Raw genomic sequence first — 23,513 nt, 5'->3', positions numbered from 1 at the left:
ACCCTTTCTTCAGACCACCTGGCACACTGACATGGTTCAGTGACAGGCAAAAAGCCATATGCTGGGCTGAAATCTGGGCCTCAAACCTTTTAGCATCTACTAAGAAGCACTGTACCAGCTGGGCATCCTGTTAACTGCCTTTTCTCTTCTCGTGTTTTTGGCAGGTTTTGGGGACATATGTGTATTAATACCCTCTTTATTTGTATTTTTTGACACAGTGTCTCACTCTATCAGCCAGGCTGGAGTGCAGTGGCACGATCACCGCTCACTACAGCCTTGAACTCCTCAGCTCAAGTGATCCTCCCACCTCAGCCTCCCAAGTAGCTATGACTACAGATGCGCACCACCACACCGGGTAATTTTTTTGTATTTTTTCTAGAGACGAGGTTTCACCATGTTGTCCAAGCTGTATCCCCTCTTTAGAGTCATGCACTCTCTGTGGAGCAGGAACTGCACTAGTCTAACTGATTCTGATTCTCCTCTCAAATCCCATCAGTCACCCCAACAAAAGCACCCACTACAGTTCTTTCCCATAAGGAGAAATAATGATCCCCCAGGTTATTCAGGCATTTGCCTATCTATCCTCCAAGGATCCCCAAATTTCTAACTTTTCCCAAAAATTAAATGCCAGGAACACAGAAAATCAACAACTACCTGGGTCAGCTTCAGGATGCTCCTGGCTCTCTGGCCGACAATACTTTCCAAATGCCTCCTCCTTGGGAATGTCAGGGTAGAGATAGACCAGCGGAGACACCAGAATATTGGTAGCATCCATGATCTTATAGCCCATGATGATTTCAGCAAATGACATGTTGTTCAACTGCTGCTTGGTGTATGGTTCCACGGACTGGATCTGGGTCTTACCTGTCATGGGACATGGGAAGGAAAGATCATGGAACCTACAGCTAGGTCATCTCAGAGAAAACTGCCCATTTTTTCTTTCCTCGAAGGGGAAAAAACTTAAGCCACCCTAGTGTTGAGACCCTGAACACCCTGTTCAGTGGCCTGGCACAGTGGAAATGTTCAGGCTGGCTTCTAATTTACAAGAGGCTACCAGTTGGTTCATAGAAAATAAACTTGAATGTAACTACTTGTGTGAGATATATTAACAGGGTTAAGTAGAAAAAGGGATGAAGAATACAACTTATATTGCAAATTTCTTAACAAACAGTCACTGGAGCAAGCAAAACAAAGACAAATCAATCCTTCAGCTAGAAGGATTTAGAAGTCACCCAAATGTGTTTTGCGAGTCTGAGTGAGGCAGGGAGTCGGGGCCATCTCCAACCACCAGGGGGCAATAGGTGCTTGGAACTAGCCGCGGGGATGAGGCCTCAGCAGCCGCCAGCAGGTGGGGTGGGTGGGAGCCTCCCTTACCACTGATGTCCTTCTCCACCCAAGTGAAAGTGACGCCGCCTTCTTTGCTGCTTTCACTGAATCTTAGCAGAAAGGTGCCTGGAGGCTTGGTGCTCAAGATGGCCCGCTCCCGTTCCTTACTGATAAAGCCCATGATGTACCTGGAGCCAAGCAGGAGGAACAGTGTTGTTATTGCTAACAGGGCATCCATCCCCTGCCACTGGCTTGCTGAGAGCAGGGAGCTTGGTTACATCTGTGCACACCGTCCAACCTACCCTTCGTTCCAAAGGGCCAGGATGTACTTTTTCACAAGGTCAATGATATTGTCCAGCCAGACCCAGAAGGAGAAGCCCTTGCCAGCCATGTTTTCCTGCAGAAAAGAGTAATGAGAAAGCCAAGTCTGTTGCCATCCCAGCCTTTCCCTTCCTAGGGGCACCGTGTACCACCCAACTCCTCAGGCCCATCTACCCTCAGGCAGGTCCTACTGGCTACTGGACCAAGAGTTCAGGGCCTTCAAGTCAGAGCCCTCCATGACAGCTGTGCAGGTAGGCATTCCCATTCCCACGAGAATTTTACAAGATTGCTTACTTTGCAAAATTTAGCCCATGTGATCTGACACCCTGAATAATTCACGCCAGGTCCTGAAGGAAAAGAAAAAGAATCAAGTAGTACATTTTCCGCTTGGGGTCAAGAGGTTATTTCTTAAAGCAGAACACACACACATTGGTCCCACAATGGGCCACAAAATCATTGGCTTTCACATCTTTGAACGTGGCCACTGTTGTGTGTGTGCGCACATGAGGACAAATACTACCCCATCATTTGACCCACTTTTGTTGTTGGGTAGCCCAGCACGGATAGGGGGTGATGTAACAAGTCCGTCTGCTCTTCCCAGCCTTGGGTGGTGGGCTGGGGACCAGCAGCAGCACTAACAAGCTGACATCAGGTGTCAGACAGGTGTATTTGGTGGCAACAGCTTTATTAGGACAAAGCTACTTCTAGCCCAGGTAGCACATAAAATATTCCACTAATTCTTTTTTTTTTTTTTTTTTTTTTGAGACGGAATCTTGCTCTGTCGCCCAGCCTTGAGTGCAGTGGTGCAATCTTGTGCTCACTGCAAGCTCCGCCTCTTGGGTTCATGCCATTCTGCGTTTGCCTCAGCCTCCTGAAGTAGCTGGGACCCACAAGGGTGCTCGCCACCATGCCCGGCTAATTTTTTGTATTTTAGTAGAGAACGGGGTTTCACCAGTGTTAGCCAGGATGGTGATCGATCTCCTGACTCGTGATCCACCCGCCTCGGCCTCCCATAAGTGCTGGGATTACAGGCGTGACCACCACACCCGGCCTCCACTAATTCTTTTTAAAAACCGAGCCCTAGGCCGGGCATGGTGGCCACACCTGTAATCCCAGCCAATTTGGGGAGGCTGAGGTGGGCGGATCACGAGGTGAAGAAGATGGAGATCATCCTGGCCAACATGGTAAAACCCCCATCTCTACAAAAATACAAAAATCAGCTTGGCGTGGGGTGGGCCGCCTGTAAGTCTCAGCTACTTGGGAGGCTGAGGCAGGAGATTGTTTGAACCCAGGGGAGCAGAGGTGCAGTGGGCCGAGATCGCACCACTGCACTCCAGCCTGGACAACCAGAGTGAGACGCTGTCTCTCAAAAAAAAAAAACAAAAAACAAAAAACTAGCCTGGCCCGGCACAGTGGCTCACAGCCTGTATCCCAGCACTTTGGGAGCCGAGACGGGTGGTCACGAGTCAGGAGATTTGAGACCTATCTGGCTAACACGGTGAAACCGTCTCTACTAAAAACTAAAACTACCAGGCGACGAGGCGGCGCCTGTAGTCCCCAGCTACCCGGAGGCTGAGCAGGAGATGGCGTGAACCCGGGAGGCGGAGCTTGCCAGTGAGCTGAGATCCGGCCACAGCACTCCAGCCTGGTGACAGAGCGAGACTCCCTCTCAAAAAAAAAAAAAAAAAACTAGCCTGTAGTTTATTAAAGAAATGGACAGGGAATGTCAAGCCTTAGCGCCACCTTCCCAACACATTAAAAGGATCTTCCTAAGGTTAGTTGGAGAGGGTGAATGAGACAGCAACACAGGAGAAAAGAAATCCACCTCCCACCTCAAAAATGATCACCTCAACTGAAAATTGAAAACTGTCTCTGCACCCCAAATCCCCAACTTGGATGGAGCCCTGTTTCCTGGCACCAGAACAGCACCTTGCTCAGGAAAACAACATGGCCTAAGCTCAGTAGACCATGGCCCCAAATGAACAGCCTATGGCTGGATCCCTTTTCTGGGCAGGCGGGAGGGAGAAGGGGTGAAATGGCAGACCCAAGAAGTTTTCTCTGGCCAGTGTAAGTCAGCTGCTCGATGCTCGTCCTCGCTTGGTGGTGGAGGAGAACTGCCAGTCAGGACCTCGGCCCACTTGATCCCAGGTTCCGATTGGGGGCTTGGTAAAAGTTTACGTTCTATTGGAAAGAACACATTTGCTTGTTTAGAGAGGGATGGTGCTCATTGTCCTGTACTAGGTACCCCATACGTCGGTCAAGAGATCCCGGGGTAACAACTAAAAGCGGGGGTACTAACCTTGGGATTGTTGGTCAGCATGTTGTACCACAGAGGACGCCCAGGCATTTGGCATCTGACAGATGTTGGAGATCACCACAACTGGCAAGGAGTGGTCTGCGGAGAAGTGGGGACTGAGCTGGGGAGGGCAAGGGGCTCTCACAGAATCGGAAATGCCTCTTCGCCCGTATCCTCACGGCTCAGAATGAAAGGACCATGCCATAAACCATAAAACTGCTGCCAACTCTAAGGCGAGGAGTGTGAGTGAGTCAGCTCAGGCAGACTCAGAGTGGAAAGAATGCCCAGCGTGGCCACACACTCAGGCTGCCTGTTGGAACATACGCTGTCCCTTGTAAAACTTGACTTGCTCAAAGCTTGGACTCACAGTCCCATATTTCCCCATTTTTAAGACCTTAGGAGGTGGGCTGGCTGCGGTGGCTCAGCCTGTAATCCAGCACTTTGGGAGGCCAGGCGGGCGGATCGACGAGGTCAGGAGATCGAGACCATCCTGGCTAACACAGGTGGAAACCCCGTCTCTTACTAAAAAAATACAAAAAACTAGCCGGCGAGGTGGCGGGCGCCTGTAGTCCAGGCTAATCGGTGAGGCTGAGGCAGGAGAATTGGCGTAAACCCGGGAGGCAGAGTTTGCAGTGAGCTGAAGATCTGGCCCACTGCACTCCAGCCTGGGGTTGACAGAGCGAGACTCCTTCTCAAAAAAAAAAAAAAAAAAAAAAAAAAAAAAAAAAAAAAAAAAGACCTTGGAGGCCATTCTCCAAAGATTGAAGCTGTATCTTCACATAAAACAGGAGGGAGGTCTCAGGAATCAAAGACCAGGATTCCCGCTTTTCTGGGTCTATCTTAACTTAAAAATCAAGAAAGTTGGGAAAAGAGAACGTCATCGCCACAATTTTCTGTACACTAAACACAATGGCTGCTAAGACTCTTATGCCCAAACTTTATACAATCAGCTCCAATCAATTTCTTTCTTTTTTTTTTTTTTCTATTTTTTGAGACGGAGTCTCACTCTGTCGCCCAGGCTGAAGTGCAATGGCACAATCTCGGCTCACTGCAACCTCAGCCTCCCAGGTTCAAGTGATTCTCCTGCCCCAGCCTCCCGAGTAGCTGAGATTATAGGCACATGCCACCACGCCCAGCTAATTTTTGTATTTTTAGTACAGATGGGGTTTTGTCATGTTGGCCAGGATGGTCTCGAACTCCTGACCTTGTGATCTGCCTGCCTTGGCCTCCCAAAGTGCTGGGATTACAGGGGTGAGCCACCACACCCAGCCAATCAATTTCTAAATAGAGATTTTCATATCAAGTTTGCTGAAAGCTGAGTATACACACATCTTCTAAGCACTCAAGCAAGACTTGATTCTCAGATGGGATGCCAAGGATTTTTTTTTTTGAGAAAAGTAAGCAAAATAAACGCAGTGTTAAGCAAACAGTAATCATTCCACCTTCTCTTGTAAAAACACCAGTGGAAGATTTTGTCCTGAGTCACCTCTACATGTAGCCTCTCACCAATTCTGCTGCAGAACTCACCTCTAGGTCAATCTTGAGGCCTTGGTGATACACCTCTGTCTCAAAGGTGATCAGGTGCAGCTCCTCAGTCACAATCAGGGAAGCCTGCAGTAAGAAGAAGGACACTCTTAGGCCAGGTGTGGTGGCTCATGCCTGTAATCCCAGCACTTTGGGAGGCCAAGGCAGGAGGATTGCTTGAGCCCAGGAGTTCGAGACCAGCCTATGCAGCACAGCAAAACTCCATCTCTGCAAAAAATACAAAAATTAGCTGGGTGTGGTGGTGCACACCTATAGCCTCAGCTACTCGAGAGGCTGAGGTGGGAGGATGGCTTGAGCCTAGGAAATGGAAGTTGCAGTGAGCTATGATTGTACCACTGCACTCTAACTGGGGCAACAGAGTTAACTGGGGCAACAGAGTGAGACCCTGTCTTAAAATACATATACAAAAATAAAAGGCTGGGCATGGTGGCTCACGCCTATAATCCCAGCACTTTAGGAGGCCGAGGCAGGCAGATCAAATGGTCAGGAGTTTGAGACCATCCTGGCCAATAATTTGGTGATTAGCTGGGCGTGGTGGCGGGCACCTGTAGTCCCAGCTACTCAGGAGGCTGAGGCAGGAGAATCGCTTGAACCCAGGAGGCAGAGGTTGCAGTGAGCCGAGATCGCGCCACTGAACTCCAGCCTGGGTGACAGAGCGAGACTCTGTCTAAATAAATAGAGAGAGTGAGAGAGAGAGAGAGAGAGAGAGAGAGAGAAGGATGCTTTTCCTCAGAGAGAATGGCATTCAGTACTAACAGTCACAGCCAAGGAAAGGGACATGCCAAGCCTCACCACACCAAGAAGTGTTAGGTCACCATGTGGTCACAAAGTGCCAGGGACACAACTTGCTTGGCACTTAATCTCTTCAACACCAAGAAACTCCAATGCTATGATCCTCAACCTAATCCTTTACTCAGTTTGTATTATAATATTACATAGATCCCATCGGTTATTTGTAAAATACGTAAGGCACAAAGAATAACAAAACAATGTGAACCCACCATTCAATTTAAGGAAAAGTCCATCACTAGTGAAATTCTCTGGGTGCCCTTCCCCAACCCCATCCCCCTCCCTCCTCCCTCAGAAATAACTGCTATTTGTCTTTTGGGTTTACCATTTCCTAGCTTTTTTTTCTTCTTTTTACAGGTTTACCGTATTTGTTTATCTAAGCAATGTAGGTATTGTTTAGTTTGGGACGTTTGTGAACCTTACACATATGGACTCCAATGAATTCTTTTGTGATTCACTTTTCACTTGATGTAAAATGAAGCCACATGGTTATGTGTATCTGCAATGTATTCCTTTTCACAGTTGCATAGTATTCCATTGTGTCTACACCACAAATTACGTATCATTCTAATGTTGATGGGTATTTATTTGGGTTGCATTTAGAGCTTAGAATCAGGCTGATGTCCACTTTATACATATCTCCTGGGACATATATGCAAATATTTCTCTGCTATTAAATCCTGGGAATGGCACTGTTGGTTTACAGGGTATGTTCATTTTTATACTGCCAAATTGTTTTCCAAACTGACTATAACAATGTCTCACATCAGTATAGCAAACTTATTTTAAATAAGAGTTGCCAATGAATTCTCAGAAATTGAATTCTAGGCGGGGCACAGTGGTTCATGCCTGTAATCCCAGCACTTTCAGAGGCCAAGATGGGTGGATCATGAGGTCAGGAGTTCAAGACCAGCCTGGCCAATATAGTGAAACCCTGTCTCTACTAAAAATGCAAAAATTAGCCAGGCATGGTGGCGCATGCCTGTAGTCCCAGCTATTCGGGAGGCTAAGGCAGGAGAACTGCTTGAACCCAGGAGGCGGAGGTTGCAGTGAGCTGAGATCACACCACTGCACTCCAGCCTAGGCGATAGACTGAGACTTTGACTCAAAAAAAAAAAGAAAAAAGAAATTGAATTCTAATTCATTTTTAATACTCTTTTTCTAATTATAAAAGTAATATATTCAGTTTAAAATGCAAATATCACAGAGACAGTCTAGAATAGCCATGGACACCAACAGTAGCACTAATACATAGCACTGCTGGGTGTATATTCCTCCAGAATTTCTTAATACACACATGAATACACATAAGAGTTTAGTGTATTTTTAAAACACATATACTAATATACTATTCAAATCATTTTACATTTTGCTTTTTCTAAACATGTCATGTACATTTTCCCATATCATTGCATATAGGCTACTTCACTCTACTGTCAAGTAAAATTCCACATTTTTTAAAAGGACTGCTATCTTATTTTATTTTATTTTAGAGACAGAGTTTCACTCTGTTGCCCAGGCTAGAGCGCAGTGGCAAAATCTTGGCTCACTGCAACCTCCACCTCCCGGGTTCAAGTCATTCTCGTACCTCAGTCTCCCTAGTAGCTGGGACTACAGGTGCGCACCACCGCACCCAGCTAATTTTTGTATCTTTAGTTGAGCCAGGGTTTAATCATGTTGGCCAGGCTGGTCTCGAACTCCTGACCTCAAGTGACCAGCCTGCCTTGGCCTCCCAAAGTGCTGGGATTACAGGTGTGAGCCAGCATGCCCAGTTAGAACTGCTACATTTTAAAGAGGAAGAATTGTTCAGGGGACAAATGTGAGAAAAAGAACAGGACATCACAATTTTAAAATGATTAAAACTAGCTTTCAGTCACATTTACTTTTGTTTGTTTTTTAAAAGTTTACTCTTGACAATAAGAATCCAATAATCTGAATCAATGAAAAGCAGAAAATAAGGGGATAAAAAACAAGATGGGTTTTGTTTGTTTTATTTTATTTACTCTTTTCCTAAGCAAGCTAACACAAGGTGGTCATTTATTTTAAAGTTTAACTCAGATCTGTTGCTTTTACACCCTCTATCCCACCTCAGTGGGAGAGAAAACAGGGCACTAAAATGGAGCCAAGCAGGGTCAGCCGCAGGAGCTGGATGGGGAATTTGGAAAGCCCCAGGCAAGGTGGAAAGCTACTTTATAACACGTGGGTGTGGAGAACAACTCAGCTAGGGACTTTCCACTTCTCCTTAAGGAGGAGCTAACTCCCAGACATTCATGGAAATGTTCCAAGCCAGAGAGCTTCATGGCACATGGAACTTCTGTTCATGTCACTTTGGCCTGCACTGACTTTCTGGAATAACTACAGCTGAAAGAACAGGTTGATGTTTCTAATTCTGGGGATTAAGAAGGATCTTCACCCCTTTCTCCCTCAAGGAAAACACCCCAGTTGTCTTTCATCCCCAATAAAACTTACATCACAATTGGCTCGGCCCCCATTCCCACATCTCTGCTCCCTCAGGGTCTGCAAGAAAAGAAAAAGCCAGGTGTCCTGTGAGGCTCTCCCCAGCCCACTCCCTCAGCCAGAGGCCCTTTGTGAAGGCGAGCTCCTCCCACATACCAAGTGTTTGAATTCTGCAGAGAGGCTGCCGTTGTTGGACTCTTCCATGTTCATCACTTTTGTGTTTGTGCCCAGAATGTTAAATTTCCGGGATCTGAATCACAGGAGAACAATCAACTATGTAGGCGACCGAGTAGCCAGAGGATGAAGTTAGGTTAAATGGAACAAAAGGAAGCCTCTAGGCTGAACTTACCCTCTGAGAGCTGCAACATCCCCAGAGTCTCTGTAAGAACACAAACCGTTGTTAATAAAACAGGCTCCGTTTTTCTTCAAAAAGCCTACTTTGACTTTTATTTACTCTCATGAAAAAACCTCTGTGCTCCTGGGCATTTCTTTAAACTATTCATTTACAGTTGATCAGCGCAAGGTAACACCTTTGTGTAGTAGGCCCAGTTGGTTGCCTCCCCATAGGAAGGGGGGAACCTATGTTTCATATTGCATATGTACTTATTAAACCTATCACCTTCATCAACTCCCTGATTTCATTATTTTCCAGTGCATTCTCATGAAATTTCCAGATAATTATATCAACTAAAAATAAGTATGCATTTTCTCTTTTCTTTCTTTTTTTTTTTTGAGACAGAGTTTTGCTCTTGTTGCCCAGGCTGGAGTGCATGGCGTGATCTCGGCTCACCACAACCTCCACCTCCTGAGTTCAAGCAATTCTCCTGCCTCAGCCTCCCGAGTAGCTGGGATTACAGGCATGCGCCACCACACCCGGCTAATTTTGTATTTTTAGTAGAGATGAGGTTTCTCCATGTTGGTCAGGCTGGTCTCGAACTCTCGACCTCAGGTGATCCGCCTGCCTCAGCCTCCCAAAGTGCTGGGATTACAGGCGTGAGCCACCGTGCCCCGCCACATTTTCTCTTTCTAATGTCTTCAAAGGGTATGTGTATTTTATATCCTGAAAGGTATTACGAAATTTTGAGTATTCCAATATATGGTAAAGTGTGGAACGATTAAAAAAAAAAGAGATCGGCCGGGCGCGGTGGCTCAAGCCTGTAATCCCAGCACTTTGGGAGGCCGAGACGGGCGGATCACGAGGTCAGGAGATCGAGACCATCTTGGCTAACACGGTGAAACCCCGTCTCTACTAAAAAAATACAAAATCTAGCCAGGCGAGGTGGCGGGCGCCTGTAATCCCAGCTACTCCGGAGGCTGAGGCAGGAGAATGGCGGGAACCCGGGAGGCGGAGCTTGCAGTGAGCTGAGATCCGGCCACTGCACTCCAGCCCCGGCAACAGAGCGAGACTCCGTCTCAAAAAAAGGAGAGCTATTCTTTCCACATGCTATGTATGGAAAGAATATATAACAACGTTTCAGTCAACAACAAACTGTATATATGAAGGTGGTCCCATAAGATTATAATGGAGGTGAAAAATTCCTTCTTCATTGAGATGTGTTACAATTGCCTACGGTATTCAGCACAGTAACATACTGTATAGGTTTGCAGCCTATGACCAGCAGGCTCTGCTACATTGCATAGGTGGGCAGTAGGTTCTGCCACCCAGGTTTGTGTAAGGACTATATACTCCACAATGGTTGCACAACAAAATTGCCTAACGATACATTTTGCAGAATGTATCCCAGTCATTAATTAACACATAATCTCAGTCTCATATATAACATGCATGAATGACATGTACAAGTAAAAAACTAAACAAAGAAAAAGAGGGACTGGTAGTCACAATAGCAACCATAAATCAAATCTGTACCCCCAGCTCTGTGGCTTTGTTCAGGCACACAAATGACAATGCACCCCAAGCCTTTTGAAAACTTTTGTCCACAAAATGAAGATCTCTGAATAAAGACAGAGTCTCTAGTTCAAATGATGTCTGTCAAAGTACTCATTTTTCCATTCCTCATTTGAAAAAAAGAGCTAAGATAGAAGTACTTACTTGTCAATGCACACTTTAATTTTAAGCTGATAATTTAACTCAGGGAATTTGACCAGCAACCTATTTAAAAAGAAAAAAATCCAATGAAAAAAAAAGTCAGTAGACTCTTCCATAACTTTTCTGGAAGAAATGTAAAATTCCTAATTCTTCATTTCTAATAGGTAAATAGGCCAAGCTGTCTGTAATTATAGACTCACATCTATAATCTCAGCACTGTGGGAGGCAAAGCTGGGAGGATCACTTGAGCCCAGGAGTTCCGTAACAGTCTGGGCAACAAAGGGAGAGCCCACCTCTATAAAAAATGTAAAAATTAGCGGGGTGTGGTAGCATGTACCTGTAGTAGCAGTTACTCAGGAAGCTGACACAAGAGGATCACTTGTGCCCAGGAGTTCAAGGCTACAGTGACTTATGATCATGCCACTGCACTCTAGCCTGGGTGACAGAGCAAGATCCTCTCTCTCTCTATCTCTCTTTTCTTTCTTTTTTTTTTTTTTGAGATGGAGTTTCGCTCTTGTTACCCAGGCTGGAGTGCAATGGCACAATCTCAGTTCACCACAACCTCCGCCTCCTGGGTTCAAGCGATTCTCCTGCCTCAGCCTCCCAAGTAGCTGGGATTACAGGCGCGGGCCACCACATCCAGCTAATTTTGTATTTTTAGTAGAGACGGGGGTTTCTCCATGTTGGTCAGGCTGGTCTCGAACTCCCGACCTCAGGTGATCCACCCACCTCAGCGTCCCAAAGTGCTGGGATTACAGGCAAGAGCCACCATGCCCGGCACCTATCTCTCTCTTTAAAAAAATTAAAATAGGGCCAGGCACGGTGGTTCATGCCTGTAATCCCAGCACTTTGGGAGGCCAAGGCGGGTGGATCACAAGGTCAGGAGTTCAAGACCAGCCTGGCCAAGATGGTGAAATCCCATCTCTACTAAAAATACAAAAATCAGCCAGGCGTGGTGGCAGGCACCTGTAATCCCAGCTACTTGTGAGGCTGAGGCAAGAGAATCACTTGAATCTGGGAGGCGGAGGTTGCAGTGAGCCAAGATCATACCTCTGCACCCTAGCCTGGGTGATAGAGCAAGACTCCATCTCGAAAAAAAAAAAATAGGCCGAGCACAGTGGCTCACACCCATAATCCCAGTACTTTTGGAGGCTGGGGCGGGTGGATCACCTGAGGTCAGGAGTTTGAGATCAGCCCGGACAACATGGAGAAACACCGTCTCTACTAAAAATACAAAAATCGGCCGGGCATGGTGGAGTGTGCCAGTCCAGCTACTCAGGGAGACTGAGGCAGAAGAATCGCTAGAACCCGGGAGGTGGAGGTTGCAGTGAGTCCAGTTCGCACCACTGCACTCCAACCTGGCCAACAGAGTGAGACTGTCTCAAAAAAAAAAAAAAAAAAATTAGCTGGGTGTAGTGGCAAGCACCTCTAGTGCCAGCTACTCAGGAGGCCGAGGCACAAGAATCATTTGAACCTGGGAGGTGGAGGTTGCAGTGAGCTGAGATCACACCACTGCACACCAGCCTGGGTGAGAGTGAGACCTGTCTCAAAAACAAAAGATGAGTATCACCCCTTCAAGCCAAAGGTACTGAGAAAACGCCTGAGAACTAACAACTTCAAGCTGTGAGAGATTCACAAAAGGACAATCAAAGCCATATAATGAAAAATATTACAGGAACACATGCTGTGCAGCTGGCATTTTGTTCTATTAATCCTGAAACCCAACACCATAGTAAGTTTCTGAGGAGGGAAATTTCGCTGCAGAAGGTCAAAACGCCAGCACACCTGTTCTGACTTGAGTGTGAAAGTAACACCTCACCCTACAGGCCCACCACCCACCTGCCCTGGGGCCTCTCAGCTTCCCCATCACTAAGCCTTACTCTTTCCCTTAAAATCCACAGGGAAGAGTAGCCTCAAAGAACAGAAAATAGATGACATTATTTTGTCCCTTGGGCAGAAGGAGAAGCTGTGGCCTGAGACTCCAGGTCTGCAATCATAGGAATATGCCCAGGTACCTTCAAAAAGATGACTGCTCTTTTGCTTTTGACATCAGAATCAGAGAGCAAGCAGATAGTATGGAAACAAATTTCATCTGCACAATAGTGTACTGCCTGTGACACCACACCTAGAAAGAACGACCCTGGCCACCAACTCTACCCTAATGGTGTCCCTCAGTAAAATCTCTACTGGAAACAGGAGTGGCGTGGCCTACCTGACTTTGGTAGTGAACTGGACGCCAGTCTTGATGACGAGGGGCCGGTCGGGATGCATGGGCATGCAAGGCTGCCGCTCCACCACAAAGGCACTGAGGAAAGAGAAGACGGGCTCACACGCCACGGCCGCGACCGAAAGTCAGCCCGCCTCTCACTCTACCACATGAGTCTTTAGGTGTTTTTTAGATAAGAGAAAGGGACAAGGATGCTAAGTTACCTTTTCATTAAGTTTCTGAATAGCTCCACAATTCTCTCCTCCAGCATCGGCCGGTGCTGTACAATGGGGTCCCCTTTGTAGGAAACTTTTTGCTGCAACTCCTCCAGTTTCTTAATTTGTTGACGGGTCTGAAGTTGAGATTCTGCTAATGACGTTATCCTGCCAATAAATTAAGAAAGGTGCCAATTACCAAAGTGAATGTATACAGGTGAGATGGAGAAGGGGCAGGAAATACTGGAGACATGGAGACCCCTACAATAAGAACAAGGAATATTTTTAATCGTGGTGAAATATACATAGCATGAAATTTACAGGTTTTTATCTTAAGTTTACAGTTCAGTGACATTAAGAAAAGAGGAATTATTCGCCACATTGGGTGGATGCTGAAAATAAATAAATAAAAATTTTTTTATTATTTGTTTACTTATTTTTTGAGCTGGAGTGCAGTCGTGCAATCTCAGCTCACTGTAACCTCCACCTCCTGGGTTCAAGCGATTCTCCTGCCTGAGCCTCCTGAAGGATTACAGGTGTAAGCCACTGTGCCTGGCCTATTTATTTATTTTTATTTATTTATTTATTTGAGACAGAGTCTCACTGTGTTGCCCAGGCTGGAGTGCAGTGGCGCAATCTCAGCTCACTGCAACCTCCGCCTCCCAAGTTCAAGTGATTCTCCTGCCTTAGTCTCCCAAGTAGCTGGGATTACAGGCACCCACCACCACTCCTGGCTAATTTTTGTATTTTTAGTAGACATGGGATTTTGCCATGTTGGCCAGGTTGGTCTCGAGCTCCTGACCTCGGGTGATCCACCTGCCTCAACCTCCCAAAGTGCTGGGATTACAGGCGTGAGCCACCGTGCCTGGCCAGAAAATAATTTATTTTACCTTTTATTACTAGTCCCTTCCTAAAATCTCAAATTACTAAGAGGGGGCTGGGCATAAAATTTATACCACTAGGAGGCACTGATAGAGTTATCATTGGAAAATGACAAGGATCTAAGCCCAGATATGCAGAACATGAAATATGAAATTTAGTACTTACTTTATTCATCCTAACTTGTCTATGAACATAAAGACTCAGAAAAAGAGATCAGACAGCTCACAAAGATGGATTTGAGTCAGCTCTGTCACACACTATCTGTGCAAGTTTTGCCAGGCCCTTCACCATCACGGGCCTTAGCTTCCCTTCTCATGAAGAGAAGGGCTTGAACTACATGAGCCCTTTATTTTCCTTCTTTCTTTTTGTTTTTGAGGCAGGGTCCCACTCTGTGGCCCAGTGCAGCGCAATGGCATGATCGTAGCTCACTGCATCCTTCAACTCCTGGACACGAGTGATCCTATCTCGGCTTCCTGAGTAGCTAGAACTACAGGTGTGTGCCACCATGCCTGTTTAGTTTAGTTTAGTTTAGTTTAGTTTAGTTTAGTTTAGTTTAGTTTTTTGAGATGGAGTCTCACTCTTGTCACCCAGGCTGAAGTGTAATGGCACATGTCTAGTTTTTTAAATTTTTGTAGGGATGGGACCTCACTTTGTTGACCAGGCTGGTCTCAACTCCTGGGTTCAAGAGATCCTCGTAACTCTGCCTCCCAAAGCATTGGGATTTACAGGTGTGAGCCATGACACCCAATCCCCATAAACCTTTTCAATGTCAGCCTTCAGCTGATCAAAGGACACGACATTATGTTTCAAAATATCGATAACATGCACAAGGAATAAGTGAATAGAGAAGAAGAAAAAGCTCATTAAATCTATCTCCAGGAATAGAGAATATTAGGCCAGGTACAGTGGGTCACACCTGTAATCCCAGAAATTTGAGAGGCCAAGGCAGGCGGATTGCTTGAGACCAGGAGTTTGAGACCAGCTTGGCCAACATGGTGAAACCCCATCTATACTAAAATACAAAAAAACAGCCAGGCATGGTGGCATGGGCCTGTAATCCCAGCTACTTGGAAGGTTGTGGCTAAGAATTGCTTGAACCTGGGAGAAGGTTGCAGTGAGCCATGACTGTGTCACTGCACTCTAACCTGGGTGACAGAGTGAGACTCTAGTCCAAAAAAAAAAAAAAAAATAGAGAAGTTTAGCATCATTCCATCATTCTTTGATGGTTTATCACTAGTGTAATAAAGATCAAAAGACCAGAAAGACAGAAAGTGAAAGGAGAGGGAGGAGGACGGGTGCAGGGATTTCTGAACTCCCTGACTCTTTTCTGGCACTTCTATCCTCCCATTCCCAGAACTTAAGCTTCTTCATTCCCTGGTCAGGAAGCATTTAAAACTGCTTTCAGTAAATTAACAACACTCGGGGTTAGTGAGGATATGAATAGACAGGCATTCTCGTGTAGAGTTGCCCTAAATTTCCAGTTTAGGCTCTGTATCTCAAGTTTCTCCTAGGGTAATCTGGTGCAACATGCTCACTACAGGGCCTTGCACATGAAGGGTGTGCAGTAAGATTTACTGGATGAAGGTAAAAGTGCAGATTATAGAAAAGCATATAAAGAAAGATCCTGCGCTGGGCACGGCAGCTCACATCTATAATTCCAGCGCTTCTGAGAGGCGGAAGTGGGATGATCCCTTGAGCCCAGGAGTTTGAGACCAGCCCAGGCAACAAATTAAGACTCTGTCTCTATAAAAAAAATTTAAAAATTAGCCAGGTGTGGTGGTGCATGCCTGTAGTCCCAGCTAGTCAGAAGGCAAAGGTGGGAAGATTGCTTGAGCCCAGGAGGTCAAGGCTCCAGCGAGACATGATTGCATCACTGTACTCTAGACTGGGTAACACAGTGAGACCCTGACTCCGGAAAAAAAAAAAAAAATGATCCTGCTAATATAAACTGTATAAATTTCTATCTTTATGTGTATATACATAATGACAGATGTCTAGACTGAGCGTCAACTAAAATTTTAACTACCAGTACTGCTGATGATTTAATTAAAAAATTTTTTCTTCACTTGATTAATTTTCTGTATTTGAATTTTTCCCCTTAAAAGGGCATGTGTTGTTTTAGATTACTAAAATAACTAAAACTAAAACTTTTGTTTATCTGTTAAATACAGTTAAACCAAAAGCCTTAATTGAATCAAGTAAAATATACTTAAAATATAATAATATAAATACTTTTTTTTAAACAAAGTTGCTCCAAATAAAGTAAAAACTCTATTTTATTTTTATTTTTTTGAGATGGAGTCTCACTCTGTTGCCCAGGCTGGTTGGCGTGCGGTAGTGCGATCTTGGCTCACTGCAACCTCCATATCCCAGATTCAAGTGATTCTCCTGCCTCAGCCACCCAGAGTAGCTAATTTTTATGTTTTTAGTAGAGATAGGTTTTCACCATGTTGGCCAGGCTGGTCTCAAACACCTGACCTCAAGTGATCTGCCCATCGTGGCCTCCCAAAGTGCTGGGATTACAGGTGTGAGCCACCGCGCCCAGCCGAAATAAAGTAAAAACTTTAATTATTGGGTTAAATTTGAATATGGAAAAGTCCCCACGTTGGAGATAGAGTACCAATTCTGTGGGCCTGCAGTTAAGATCAGAATTCAATCTAGCTTTCGAGAAAGAAAGGAAAAGCTTCTTTCATCCTTTACCAGTTTTCTAGCCGATCTAGGCAGATGTTGGGCGGACCTCCAATGCAGGCAATCTGTTGCCGCCTCTTCCAGTCAGCCAGCTCCTCGTCTGTGAGAGTTTTCTGCACGTACTCCATCGCTGACAAAAGCCCCGCCAGCTCACTCACGATGCTCTGGTTGGAAACCAAAACAAAGTCAGAAAACATTTCCTCAGACCGTCTCTAACCACATTCTTTAGTCAACTCCAGAGCAGGAACTTCTTAGAAACCAAGCAAGTTCTGCCACAAGATGCTGAAATCCCACAAGTGAGCGAGACACATAGGGGAAGTGGTCCGACCAATGCCCTTACTCTCCGCATCTGGTCCAGCGCAGTGAGCATCTGTTCCAGCTGCTGCATCTTCTGCCTGGTCACTGACTGGTTGTTTCCATTCAGATCTTGCATGTCTGCAGAGGAAGAAAAAACTCCTTGACCTGAGGGAATACTTCTGTCCTTAATGACCAGGCTCCTTTGAGCACCCATAACTCCCTTGCGCCCCGACCGCCTTAAGATCTAAAAGAGTTAAGACAAATGACTCTTTCAACTCAACAACACAAACTCACTTTCTAGAGATTTTAACGTCTCTAATATTCACTTGCCTCCTTGACTCTTGAGGGTTTTATAGTTGAAATCAAAGTCATCCTGGAGATTCTCTACCACTTTCATTTTCTGTTCTAGATCCTGTTTAAAATAAGTAAACAAAAAAACAGAAGTAAAAAAAGATTTCCTTGGGAACAAAAAAAATAACATATCTGAGGATAATTCAAATGAAGCCAAAACCTCAAAAAAGATACATGGAGGACTTGCAGGCAGTATCCCCAAGAGAAGGCTCCCTGGTGGCCAGGCGCAATGGCTCACGCCTGTAATCCTAGCACTTTGAGAGGCTGAGTTGGGAGGATCACTTGAGCCCAGGAGTTTGAGATCAGCCTGAGCAACACAGAGAGACCCCCATCTCTACAAAATTTTGTTTTAAATCAGCTGGGCGTGGTAGTGCACGTCTGTAGTCCCAGTTACTTGGGAGGATGAGGTAGGAGGACTGCTTGGGCCTGAGAGGTCAAGGCTGCAGTGGGCTGTGATCATGCCACTGCAGCCCAGCCTGAGCAGCAAAGCAAGACCTTGTCTCAAAAAAAAAAAAAAAAAAAAAAAAAATTAATAAAAGCTCCCTGCCCAAGGCTTGTAACTTGCATCACCTGCACTCTCTTCCGGACATCCTGAAGGTGCTGCTCCAGCATCTGCTGCTTCTCCGTCACCACAGCTGCTGTGGGGTGGTTGGCCTGGCCCCCTTGCTGCCAAAAAGGAGGTCAATGCACATGTGAACACAGAAATATAGGGAGAGGAATACCCCATATTTGGCTTGAGATGCTGCTGCCATCATGAGAGGAAGGGAAACAGAGGCAGTGGTGCTGTCACTACACAGGTGACACTACATAGGTCATACCATAAACCCCCTCTATGAACTGCACTGAGACCACATGTTCAGCTAAGACATGGTCTATGCCTTCGAAAAGCTTATGGGCAAGTATGTCAAAAAATTCAGAACAATTTATGACAGCAGATGTTGGATGTCTACTTAAATGTGGTGTCCAGTATATTTCTGAGGGATAATAAAAAAAAGTCCTGCCCTAGGGGATGAAATTCCATATCAAAAGATATCTCAGGGAGAAGGGGAGGCTGGTACCTTGAAAAAGGTCAAAGAGCACATGGAAAAAGAAAAAGAAGCAAGAAGGCCAGATGTAGCAGCTCATACCTATAATCTCAGCACTTGGGAAGGCTGAAGGGGGAGAAGTGCTTGAGGCCAGGAGTTCAAAACTAGCCTAGTCAACATAGTAAGGCCCCATCTCGAATGAATGAATGAATGAATGAATGAATTAAAGAAATAAAAAAAACAAATAGCATATGAAACTTAAAAATTATAGGTTTGTGGCTGGGCGCGGTGGCTCACGCCTGTAATCCCTGAACTTTGGGAGGCCGAGGTGGGCGGATCACGAGGTCAGGGGATCAAGACTATCCTGGCTAACACGGTGAAACCCCATCTCTACTAAAAATACAAAAAATTAGCCGGGCGCGGTGGCAGGTGCCTGTAGTCCCAGCTACTCCGGAGGCTGAGGCAGGAGAATGGCGTGAACCCTGGAGGTGGAGTTTGCAGTGAGCCGAGAATGCGCCACCGCACTTCAGCCTGGGCGACAGAGTGAGACTCCGCCTCAAAAAAACAAAAAAAAATTACAGGTTTGTGCTAGGCGCAGTGGCTCACGCCTGTAATCCCAGCACTTTGGGAGGCCAAGGCGGGTGGATTACCTGAGGTTCAGAGTTTGAGACCAGCCTGACCAACATGGAGAAACCCCGTCTCTACTAAAAATACAAAGTTAGCTGAGCGTGGTGGTGCATGACTGTAATCCCAGCTACTCGGGAGGCTGAGGCAGGAGAATTGCTTGAACCCGGGAGGCGGAAGTTGTGTTGAGCCAAGACTGCGCCATTGCACTCCAGCCTGGGCAACAAGAGTGAAACTCCATCTCAAAAAAAAAAAAAATTACAGGTTTGGACTGGGCATGGTGGCTCCCACCTATAATCCTAGCACTTTGGGAACCAAGGCAGGAGGATCACTTGAGGCTGGGAGTTTGAGACCAGCCCAGGGAACATAGAGAGAGACCCCATCTCAACCAAAAAAAAATATATTTTTTTTTAAATTAGTTGGGTGTGGTGGCATATACCTGTAGTTCTAGCTACTTGGGAGGCTGAGGTGGGAGGATCACTTAAGTCCAGAAGTTTGAGGCTGCACTAGAGCCAGTTTTATGGGCAACCATTCTCTTCCTTTCCCATGGTCCCTATCCAAGCCCATAGAATACAAACTTCTTAGAAGTTTTGGGAAGGTGACCCATGCCCCTACCCCTGCTTCTTCTTCCCACAGTGACAGTGACTCATCTGATTGGTAAGATGGAGAGAAAGACTCTGTGCACACATAGATCGTCAAAGAATCCAGCACTAAGCTGGTGCCTCCCTCCTCTCACTCTTGCCTTACTAGGGCCCACCACAAGCAAAAGCAGCAGCCTGGTTTCTAGAAGCAGGTCTAGAAGCCTATCCCTCTGCCTTCAATGAGTGTTGGTCTATGGCGGCTGAAGCTCCATATGGATGGCTGGGGTGGGGTGAGGGTGCTGCTCTGCACACCCAGGCTCTCTCCACGCCAAGATCTAACTCAGGGCACAGGCATCGGAAAGCCCCTATGGTTACCAGCTCAAGCCACACTTTCCATTCTAGTTTTACCTATACAGCTGATGTTTTAATCTTCATTCCACTCCCATGTCTATTTCTCAAGTAGGACTACACTTAAAGGGGAAAAACATGTGATTAATGATCACCCACAGAAACCCACCTCTAATACCTTTGTAAAAAACTTCATTGGCTCCCCACTGCTTCCAGCTATAAACATCTCAGGCCAACACAGAAAGCTATTTCACACAATTGATAACTTAAACTTTCCCTCCCTGTGCTTCGGTCGCCCCAAACTCCCCACTCTTCCCTGCATGCAATGTGTTTCCACACTCCCTCCCCACCCGCTATCCACTCAGCCTGGCCTGAGCTTTAGCCCAAACACACCTGAACTCACTCACCTTCAAATTCAGTTCAAATGTTTCTTTTCGTGCAAAATCTTATTCAACTTCCTTAGACAAAATGACACACATCCTCTTCTGTGTTTTTCTCACTTCGAGTGTTTGTGTACTTATAATCCCAACTAGCCTGACAGCCCCTGGTAGCAGGGATTACATCCATTCTTCTATCTTTAACCCATTCTAGACACTTAAAAGCATGCCAGATGTCGTAAACAGAAAAAATAGCAGTGAGGCCTTGGTCGAGGCCACAAATATCCAACTTACAGCTTCATATCAGGGGTTGCAAACTTTTTCTCTAAGGGACAGAGGGTAAATATTTTTGGCTTCCTGGGTCAATATAGTCCCTGCCACAAATAGCCCTGCCACTGCAGCACAAAAGCAGCCACAGATAATGCATAAATAACCGAGTGTGGCTGGGTTCCGAAAAAAACCTCATTTACAAAACAAGCAGCAGGCTGGATTTGGGCCATGGTCACAGTTTGCAGACCCCTAATCCATCCAATTGAAAACATCCTTGGGATACCTTTGGCTTACCTACCTCCCATGGTAAGTTGGAGTCTCTATCCAAATTGACTTAAACCACATATTTTTATATTGTGGAGCAGGTTAAAATACAAAGGTTTTCCGTAACAGAAAATCCTAGTGCTGCCTGGGCAAGTGCCTGTGTGCTAACCTCTTGGGTTAAAGGGCACTGAACAGTAAGTGTTATCTACCACCTCACTCACACCTGAGCATATCAGTTTTCTGCTTAAAATTCCTCACTGGGGCTGGGCACAGTGGCTCATGCCTATGATCCCATGACTTTGGGAGGCCGAGGTGGGCGGATCACCTGAGGTCAGGAGTTCGAGACCAGCCTGGTCAACATGGTGAAACTCCATCTCTACCAAAAATACAAAACATTCTTCACTGGGTCCCCATTTCCTACAGTAATGGTGAGGGTGATGATAGTGATGTCAGCAGCAGCAGAAAGCAGTTAAATTGTTTTGCATTTATGTGTCAGATACTGTTCTAAGCATTTTACATGTATGAATTCTATGAAGAAGGTGTAATTATCACTCCCACTGGAGGAACAGAGAGAGTAAAAATTGTTTACTTAAGGTTACAGAGCAAGTGGCAGGGCTGTGGGTTCAAATCAAAGCAGTTGGCTCCTTGTGGTAAACTGCTCTTCTAGGGCCCCATTGTTAGGTATGACTAATTAAAACATCATCATGTGGCCTTGACTAGCTCATCTTCCCGACCCAATCAGATGCCGAACTTTCTACACTTCTCCCAAGAATACATGTTTCTGTTTCTGTCTTTGAACATGATCTTCTTTCTGCCTGGAGAGCTCTCTCTCATCAGTTGATGAGCCCAGGAGTTCAACACCAGCCTGGGAAACATGGCAAGAGCCCATCTCTACCAAAAAAAAAAAAAATTAGTTGGGCATGGTGGCATATGCCTGTAGTCCCAGCTACTCATAAGGCTGAGGCAGGAGGATCACAAGGGTCCAGGTGGTTGAGGCTGCAGTGAGCTGTGATCACACCACTGCACTACAGCCTGGGTGACAGAGTGAGACTGTCTCAAAAAACAAAAGATTACAATGGTAAATTTGAAATGTAATGTTATGTGTATTTCACCACAATTTTTTAAAAGCAGGGGTCAGGGAGAAAAGAAAAAATGTTCCTGACTATAGGATATTAAAGAAAGTACAATCCCTCACAGAAAGTAAAAAAGTCTCCTATGACCAACTACTTTAATGATTTAGTATATATGTTTCCAGATATTTTCCCATACATACCAACAGTATATGCAAATTGCATACATTTCCTTTTACTATTATGAATCAGATCTTTGCTTTTTTTTTTTTTTTTTTTCAGACAGAGCCCCACTCTGTCGCCCAGGCTGGAGGGCAGCGGCGCAATCTCAGCTCACTGCAACCTCTGCCTCCCAGGTTCAAGCGATTCTCCTGCCTCAGCTTCCCGAGTAGCTGGGACTACAGGCGCGTACCACCATGCCCAGCCAATTTTTGTATTTTTAGTAGAGATGGGGTTTCACCATGTTGGCCAGGATGGTCTCAATCTCTTGACCTCATGGATCCGCCCACCATGGCCTCCCAAAGTGCTGGGATTACAGGCGTGAGACACCATTGCCTGGCCCAGATATTTACTTTCATTACATCTTCTTTTTTTTTTTTTTTTGAGACGGAGTCTCACTCTGTCACCGGGGCTGGAGTGCAGTGGCCAGATCTCAGCTCACTGCAAGCTCCGCCTCCCGGGTTCCCGCCATTCTCCTGCCTCAGCCTCCGGAGTAGCTGGGACTACAAGTGCCCGCCACCTCGCCCGGCTAGATTTTTGCATTTTTTAGTAGAGATGGGGTTTCACCATGTTAGCCAGGATGTTCTCGATCTCCTGACCTCGTGGTCCACCCGTCTCAGCCTCCCAAAGTGCTGGGATTACAGGCTTGAGCCACCGCGCCCGGCTTCATTACATCTTCTAACAGGTTACTACTGCCACTGTATAGAGGAACCGCAGATTCTGAAAATATTTATCTTGTATACAATGACCTTTCTAAACCTTGCTAGTTCCAATTGTTATTGTTAAGTTTTGTTTCTCTTGGATCTTCTAGGAAGATCTATCTATCTGTAAATAATAAGAATTCTGTCCCTTGCTTTCCAATATTTGTACCCTCATTTCTTTTTTTTTTTTTTTTTTTATAGGCTGGATCCTTCAGAAAAGTATCAAGAGTAAAAGACATCCTTATCTTTTGTTGTTTTTACTGAGAAGTGTTTCACCACTGTGCATCATGCTCCCTTTGGTTTCTGATATTCTTTCTTGTGTTTAGAAAGATCCTTAATTAAGCCAGGCGCAGTGGCTCACACCTGTAATCCCAGCACTTTGGGAGGCCGCAGCAGGTGGATCATGAAGTCAGGAGATCAAGACCATCCTGCCTAACAAGGTGAAACTTCGTCTCTACTAAAAAAAAATACAAAAAATTAGCCAGGCATGGTGGCACACACCTGTAGCCCAGCTACTCAGGAGGGTAAGGCAAGAGAATCACTTGAACCTGGGAGGCGGAGGTTGCAGTGAGCCAAGATGGCGCCACTGCACTCCAGCCTGGGTGACAGAG

At 45.7% G+C, this 23,513-nt stretch overlaps 1 protein-coding gene across 1 annotated transcript in view; it reads right to left on the bottom strand.

Moving 5' to 3' along the window:
* Positions 1-23,513, bottom strand: part of STAT3 (signal transducer and activator of transcription 3) — a 97,582-nt gene that overhangs the window by 8,771 nt on the left and 65,298 nt on the right. The window contains 19 exon segments of the mRNA XM_017856576.1: positions 655-864; positions 1,375-1,514; positions 1,629-1,723; positions 1,942-1,994; positions 3,692-3,819; positions 3,821-3,828; positions 3,947-3,980; positions 3,982-4,042; positions 5,467-5,554; positions 8,747-8,794; positions 8,891-8,984; positions 9,084-9,113; positions 10,788-10,847; positions 12,997-13,089; positions 13,215-13,373; positions 16,788-16,939; positions 17,116-17,210; positions 17,403-17,484; positions 17,994-18,097. Of these exon segments, the coding sequence (XP_017712065.1) occupies positions 655-864; positions 1,375-1,514; positions 1,629-1,723; positions 1,942-1,994; positions 3,692-3,819; positions 3,821-3,828; positions 3,947-3,980; positions 3,982-4,042; positions 5,467-5,554; positions 8,747-8,794; positions 8,891-8,984; positions 9,084-9,113; positions 10,788-10,847; positions 12,997-13,089; positions 13,215-13,373; positions 16,788-16,939; positions 17,116-17,210; positions 17,403-17,484; positions 17,994-18,097 (1,734 nt within the window).

This window comes from Rhinopithecus bieti, unplaced genomic scaffold (assembly GCF_001698545.2).
Source record: "Rhinopithecus bieti isolate Rb0 unplaced genomic scaffold, ASM169854v2 scaffold_44695, whole genome shotgun sequence".
In the NCBI taxonomy this organism is placed as follows: Eukaryota; Metazoa; Chordata; class Mammalia; order Primates; family Cercopithecidae; genus Rhinopithecus; species Rhinopithecus bieti.
Note: the sequence above shows the minus strand (reverse complement) of the source record. Positions and strands in the feature narration are given on the sequence as shown.